Here is an 8,122-nt window from a genome sequence, read left to right as displayed (position 1 = left end):
TAATAAGGATATATTGATCATATCTAATATATGAGTGTTAACTAAAGGAAAGACCTCCTTAAGTAGCCTAGTTGGGATGGGGTCTAAGAGACACGTTGATGATTTAGATGAAGAAATCACTGCGGTCAATTCTTGAAGAGAAATTGGGGAGAAGCAATCTAAATATATATTAGGTCTTACAGCTGTGTTTGAGGTTAGATAGGTACTATCTGAGGACAGGAGGTCATGCGTATGATACAAGAATTTAATGTGCTGTGATGTTTTTCAGTTGACGATGAAGCAGCTGACCAGTCAGCTGTCTCAGCCGGTGGAGAGGGAGGGGCTTGCAGACGAGGTTTCAGCCAATGAACGACCAGCAGCAGGAGGAGGAGGAGGAGGAGGAGGAGGAAGCAGGAGTAAAAAGGAGGATAAATATGGACTGATGGACAACATGGTGATAGAGAGTCTTCCTCCTATGAGAGAGGAAGGGCCGAGAGTCTTCATCATCAGCTGAGAGGGACAGAGGTTTGTGTTTCCTGTCTGGGCGGGGCTGTCGTCCTCGCGCTGATACTGTAAATCTGTGTGCACTTTATTTTAACGGCCTCTAGTCTGACGACGTTTCAGTTCACCACTGACGTCTGTCAGCGTTCAAAACAAAATTTACTGTAAAGGTTCTGAAACCAGAGAAACTGAGCTGCTCACACTGAGTCACTGCACACGTCCAAATACTGGATATAAACTGTCCAAGAGTTATTTAAGACTGACTGAAATCAAACTGTTTAAACCAACTGTGGAGGACATGTGAGACACTTTATTACGTCGATGTATCTCTGAACAGGCTCACCGGGTTCAGGATTCAAAGAGACATCAAACAGCTACAGAGAGAATTAATGCGACCACAAATACACAGAAAAGGATCAAAAAGAGACACAAAGAGATGGAAAACAATAATCAACAGAATTAATACAACTTCAGAGACACAAAAAGAAACTACAAAGAGACAACAGATGGCTACAAAGATGTATAGGACGACTACAAAGACACAAAACATCTGCAAAGAGACATAAAACGACTACAAAGATACATTAAATGACGTCAAAGACACAAAACAACTATAATGAGACACCAAGCAGCTACAAAGAGGCACGACCTCAAAGGCACAAAACAACTGCAAAAATACAAAACGACTACAAAGATGCGTAAAACAACTTCAAAGAGACAAAGGACTACAGAGATGTATAGGATGACTACAAATACGCAGATCAACTATAAAGAGAACTGAGACAATGACAGAGGCACAAAACAACTTCAGAAAGATTCAACAATAGAAAATAAAGAGGTGAAATGTTTTGTGTAAATGAAAGTGTATTAAAATAATGATGTAATGAATCCTTATGTTGCCGTAGTAACGATAGACACTTGAAATGACCAGTGTAAACTGGACGTCTGTTGTTCCTGTTGAAGGAGGCGACAGGTGTGTTCAGTAACACCAGGAAACATATATGAAACCTTTAGTTTCCCTCAGTGACCTCATCAGCCTTCAGCCATCAACCAGTCTGATTGAAATGAATCAGCTGTTCAGAGTTTCTTCCTGTCGACAAATCCCTCAGAAAAAATAAAAGTCTCTCAGTACTCTGAGTTTCCTCCTGTCTGTGGCGAATTTTATAAAACCCAGCACTGCAGCTGATGATCACCTGATGATCACCTGACGATCACCTGATGTTCACCTGATGATCACCTGACGACCACCTGACAACCACCTGACGATCACCTGATGATCACCTGACGATCACCTGACGATGTGAACAGTAGCTGCTGTGTGAGGACGCCACCTGACACCTGCTCTGACCTGAGTTCAGTTTAAATAAATAACAGGCTGCAGTGTATTGAGGTCACACACACAGGTGTAACCAGAGAGCGCAGACCTCGGCTCTGTGTGTACGTTTCACTCTGCTGTACAGTAACTACACCTCAAATCTACGTCTCAGGTAGAATCAAACAACACAGGTGGTTTACCTCTGAAGCTCCAGAGCTGTGTGCAGAAACGTTAACGTGCAGCACTGCTGTTTGTTTGACATCATTCTCATGTACATCTTATTTTCAAACAGGGACAAAAAAATCTGTCTTTGCATTTTATTTTGATCAGTCTGTTTTTACAAAAGTGCTCCTGACGTCTGTAATGAGGCTTTGACTCGACATTAGAGACATGGAGCCCTTCTGAGACACACACCCATCAGCCAGAACATTCACACCACAGGTGAAGTGAAGAACTGTGTCTGTTGCACCTTTGGTTCATTCATGTGAATACCACCTGACATGTTCAGCCACTCAAACACCGGTCAGTGATCTGTGTGTATCGTGCATCACCAGCCAGCCTGAAAATACAGAGATATGAGCCCTGATTCTCAGAGTGAAGGCAGCCTGATGAAGGTGTCAGCCGATCATAATCAGTTTTAGTTCGTTTTGAGATTAACGTCTCGTCTATTTAAGTCGGGGGTCGTCAGCCTTCGCTATCCAAAGAGCCATTTTTGGCCAAAAAGGAGCAGCTGGAGCAGCAAAACATATTTGATCATATCATAATAAAACTTACAGCCAGTTCATCAACATCACCAACTGATCTGTACGAGCGTTCACCAACATGTTTCAGTGCGAGGCAGCTCCTCTGCACTCAGATAGTTATCATTATTTGGTGCTTGAACTCTGCAGCGTTGCCGATGGAAGCAAACCACTCTGTCGGTGCACCGTTAAAGTCTCTTTTTTCCTCTGAGACTTTTTCCCTTTTTGGATTTAGAGTCCACAGCGAGGAAAGCTCAAGACGACTGTCGCCATCACCCGTGCTGTTGTGGAGGAAGAGGCTCCAGGCCAGACGTACGACACCTTTTAGTGGACGAAATGTTTTTTTAAATCGCTACACAGGCTGCACATTTATACAGCTGAAGAATGTGAGATTCACTTTAAGCCTACAGAATAAATGAAAATTGAAAATGTATTTATAATTTAATTTCCATGTAGGTTTCTGTTGAAGCCACAGGGAGCAGCTGGAGAGCAGCACGTGGCTCCGGAGCTGCAGGATGCCGACCCCTGATATGATAAACCCCTGGTTTAAGTCACCACAACACATAATGAAATATTAATAATCAGAAGAAAACACTGAACTTATTGTTGACTCTGATCTGTTCTGTGGATTTGTTGACAATTAGAAAAATACAGAATATCAGCAGATTTATTCTTTGTTCCTCCCATCGCACTTTATTCACTTTAACGATCATTTCAAAACCTTTATGGACCTAAAACACATTTCATGACTTTAAATGAATGATTATAAAGATACAAATCTGATGTCAGACGTCACTGTAATAATGTGAAACATTTATCCAGTTTTATTTTTGTTAGTTTGTATTTTGTGTTGAGCAGTGACTGAGGTCGTTTTCTCATCAGCACCACTAACGAAATATTTCAAATATTAGTCGTCAGTTTGTCGTCGTCAGACCAGAGGCCCCGAGGTCAAACAGATCAGGTTGTTTTAAATGAAGGAAAAAGAAAATCAAATCAGGGAATCGACCTGGTTTGTAGACGATGAGAGACTCTGTGGTTTCAGGAGACGACAGAGTTCAGAGTGAGACGTCTCTCTGCTTCTTCTTCGTCTTCTTCTTCTTCCTGTTACTGACTCGTCTTCTGGTGTTTCAGATTGTGTCTGAACGTCCTCTCTGCCGACAGCTGGAGTTTATGAAGCAGCCGACACACAGACTCTGAAATATTCTGACCATTGTTGAGTGTTTTTATAACCTCAATCTGTCTCACAGCACAAACACAAAACTGTGCTCAGGCAGTAGAGCCACACTGAGCTGCAGAACAGTCCAGTCAGTATGAGAGTACAGTGGAACAACACAGGCATAATGAGTACATACAGAGTGTATATGAACACACTCGATGATGGTCAGTGTATTGATGTGTAACGTGTGTGTGTGTGTGTGCGCAGCTGAAGACTCGTCTGCTGATGACGCTCAGAGGAACAAACCAATCAGACTCATTATTGACTCACAGAGTTTTGATGCTGCAAACTTAAAGGAACGTTCTGCTGCTCTGCTCTGTTCATGGCTGACACACAACACTTTGCATTAATGCTGTCAGTTAGAGGTTATGATGTCACAGCAGGTGAAACTTCACTCAGGTGAACACACTTCCTCTCTGAGCGTCAGGTGTTCAGATTGATTCTCTGTATGCTAAATATGTAGCCACAGCTGCTTAGCTTAGCTTAGCTTAGCTTAGCATGAAGACTGGAAACAGGGGGAAACAGCTAGCCTGGCTCTGACTATAGATTAGATCCACTGATCAGTTGATCCTGGTTTAATCTGAGCAAAACCTGCAGACTGCCGTCGGGTTCGAGCCGCGGGTTACACAACAAACTGTTTTTACTCTTTAGTTTCTGAGCAGGATCAACAAACAGGTCAGGTACGGATATACTGACTTAATTTGAATTTTGTTATTTGCAGGATGTAGAAAATCTCAACATTGAGACAGTCGAATCATTACGATGCCACAAAATGGAGCAGATACGTTAACCGTCTTCTGTCGGGTTCAGACCACATGATATCAGCCTGGTTACAGCCCAACGTGGCGTCGTACTGTGCCGGCTCAGATCGTGAACGAGTGTTGTACTGATAATCCATGGTTTCATCTGGTGTAGTGTGTCATAGTAGACAACAACTGACGCCACGTCTGGGACGCCTCACGACGTCCCGCAGAAAGTCTAGCATGTTTGATTTTCTTCTCCCGTCACAGCCGTCACTTTGACCAATAGGAACACAGAACGATCTGTTGCCATGGAAACTGTATGACAACAACAGGCCAGCCTTGTAGATATTTCCTGCAGGGACGTTAGCACACAGAGTAAAAAGGAAACGGCAGAAACGACATTAAAGAGGACTGTCTGAACAGGCCGAGGGTCCAGGTACCACGTCTGAAGGGTTAGTGTTGGTCAGAGGTGCTGGACTCAAAGGGTTTAACTGTTCTGTCATGTAGCGGAGTTGCTAACGTTAGCTCGCAGCCAGCCTGCTGATGTCCCGCTGATGGCCTGAAACAGATTAAACTTGCGGTCTGATCTCTGTTTAGTTGGAGCCGTCTGTTTGAATAATTCGTATGAAGAAGAGTTAAAAAACAAATGTGATGCTCAATCATGTTTTAATCTTCGTACATCTTGTAGCAAAACAAGCTTGAAAAAAGTTGATTTAATATTTTAACTATTCTGAAAAAAAGCTGTTTCCAGTCTTTATGCTAAGCTAAGCTAAGATAAGCTAACTGACTGTAGCTTCATATTTACTGTACAGACATGAGTGTCGAACTCTCTGAACTGTTCCTTTAAAATCACATCATCAGAACAAACTTTGACAACAGAACACAGACGTATTTTTATTTTTTATCTGCAGCAGATTTTTAGTTTCTGCAAGTTTGTATTTTAAAATTACTTTGAACCAAATTTGGCTTTTGAGGAAGCAAAAAACAGGTTTATGTTTTAGAAACTGAGCATTTATACAAAGCTGTGTGATTTAAAGTTCAACTATCGGAACAAAAACAAAAACTCGTTTCAATAAAGAACAACATGATGAATTTTGTCATTTCCTGTTTATTCCTTTGTTTTGGTCATTTTTTTGCCTTCGTGCCGGCAGTAGCTGTGGCCGGAGGGAATTATGTTTTCGGGTTGTCCATTCATACATGTGTCCGTCTGTACGTACATCTGTCCAATGTATGTACTTCCTTACTTCTTATGAACACAATATCTCAGGAAGGCCTCCAGGCATTTTTTGTTTCTTCAAATTTAGCACAAACGTCCACTTGGACTGAAGAATGAACTGGTTACAATTTTGTGGTTGAAGGTCAAAGGTCACTGTGACCTCACAAATATGTTTTTGGCCATAACTCAAGAATTCATACACTAATTATGACGAAACTCAAAAAATGAACTGATTAGACTTTGGTGCTCAGAGGTCAAAGGTCACTGTGACCTTGTGACCATCTTATTTTGTAAATGTGATATCTCAAGAAGGTCTCAAGGGAATTTCTTCAAATTTAGCACAAACGTCCACTTGGACTCAACAATGAACTGATAGGATTTCGTGGTCAAGGGTCAAAGGTCAGTATGACCTTGTATCTGTCTCATTCTTGTGAACACAATATCTTAAGAACACTGAAAGGGAACTTTTTGTGGGCAGAGGGCGGAGTCATACAACCATGGGGTGGTGATTCTAGTTGATAATAAGTTTGCTGTTAGTATTGTTAGTATCGTCTTTTTTTATATAAATAATTAATTGTGTAGCCTGAAAAAAAAAGTCAACAATAATAGGACATTGAATCTCCAGAGCTCAGAGTGATTCTCCAGAGTGTTCATTCAGCCCTAGAAGGTAAAGAATTTAAAAACTTAATTTGAGCCATTAAAACAAATCCAGAAGATGAAGCTAACAAACTTTAAACAGCCTTTAAAAACAAATGTCACAGTGATTTACATGAAGAAGAAAAGACAGAGGAGAAGAGGAGCTGGGAACAGATGAATAATTTCACATTATTTATTCTTCATCTTCGTCTTCTCTGTTCATCGTCACACAGTGTTCAGTGTTCTGCTGCTCCTGTGGGGAAACTGTCTCACTGTTGTCAGGGAAGTGTTTCGTCTGTAACCTCCGAGGACTAATTATCCAGCAGCCCGACAGACAGAGTGTCAGACAGACGGACACACAGGGCTCCTCTTATTTCTCTGTTTTAATAATGATAATAATAATAATATATTTTATTTGTAATGCACTTTTCATCCTTGGATCTCAAAGTGCTACAGGTTACAAGCATAATATAAAAACATATGAAAAAAACACTATAATTAGCTCAAATCAACAGTCAAAGGCTTTTTTGAATCAAAAGGTGCTGGAGACACGGAGGAGTAGGCTGCCTGCAGATCTGAGGGTGCAGGTGGAGGATTGTGGAGTGATTAGTTCTTGTAGGTGTGTGTCCATTGATGCATTTGTGGGTGAGCAGCAGGATTTTGTAATTGATCCGGGACGAGACAGGGAGCCAGTGCAGTGAGTGCAGGATGGGGGTTGTGTGCTCATGTTTACGGACTCTCATCAGTTTTGTGCCTCCTCGTCTCCTCTGTCCTCGATCTCAGCGCTCCATCTCGAAGGATGTGTCAGCTCCTAAAATGCATCTGGAGGAGTGATGAGCGAGGATGCCCAGGTCTTTCCAGCCCCCGTTACATAAAAAGAGGCGTGGCACACAACTGAGAGTCGATCTCACTCCCAGGGCATCAAACTACGCTGCACTGGCAGTGTCACTGTCAATGTAAACACGCAATTGGACGTGAATTCCCAACAGGTGGTGCGCTGGACATGATGCACGTTGCGAAATATGCAAATTAAGCACCACGACTGAAGCGAGTAGCGCACTCTCACTTCATTCATGAACTTCAGCGACCAATTTGCGCCGTGATAGCCAATCAGCACTGAGATTCTGAAGACAGTTTATTCATCGATTCAGTGAATTATTTGCACGTGTTATGTAAGTCAGCACAAAATATTTGATTGAAAATTTGCATCACCTTTGGTGTGAACACGACATAATGACGCTGGGGGCGCCGCTTTGCGTCTGTGTGAGATGCACCAGAGTTTCCAGCAACTCCAAAGTGAACCCAGCTGCGTCATTAGACTGAACTTAGAGAGCATGAAAGTCTTTGACCGGTACTTTGAGGAGAGCGGAGATCGAGACCAGCAACAGCTGCAGTGTTTGTGCCGCTCAAAGACGACATCTGTGATCCTCTCCTAACCACAGCCAGGTTGCCTCAACCTAACCGCCAACCCATTCTCATTCTGAACCTGTCAAATACTGCGGCTTTGTCACTGATGTCAGCACCAGACACGACACCAAAAGCCACCTGTCACAGCGATGTGATTCGCCGCTGGATGGCGTCAGTTTGAAACACTGCTCATAACGATGTAACAGAAGGAGCTGCAAAGTCCCCACTGGGCGGTTGATCCAACAAACCCTGAACTTTCACCTGGGAGCCCGCTGCTCACTTCCTGTGTGAATGTAGTGCAAAGCCATTATGTTTTTATCTAAACCTACTGTACTGTACCACATACTGTACTGAGAGGACACAATGCAT

General features: G+C 42.5%; 1 protein-coding gene across 1 annotated transcript in view; it reads left to right on the top strand.

Moving 5' to 3' along the window:
- Positions 1–5,581, top strand: part of LOC126385506 (magnesium transporter NIPA4-like) — a 25,446-nt gene extending 19,865 nt beyond the window's left edge. The window contains exon 8 of the mRNA XM_050037252.1: positions 269–5,581. Coding sequence (XP_049893209.1) covers positions 269–493 — 225 coding nt within the window. The 3' untranslated portion in view covers positions 494–5,581. The remainder of the gene's footprint in view (positions 1–268) is intronic.
- Positions 5,582–8,122: the final 2,541 nt, after the last annotated feature.

Source organism: Epinephelus moara, chromosome 24, assembly GCF_006386435.1.
Source record: "Epinephelus moara isolate mb chromosome 24, YSFRI_EMoa_1.0, whole genome shotgun sequence".
In the NCBI taxonomy this organism is placed as follows: Eukaryota; Metazoa; Chordata; class Actinopteri; order Perciformes; family Serranidae; genus Epinephelus; species Epinephelus moara.
Note: the sequence above shows the minus strand (reverse complement) of the source record. Positions and strands in the feature narration are given on the sequence as shown.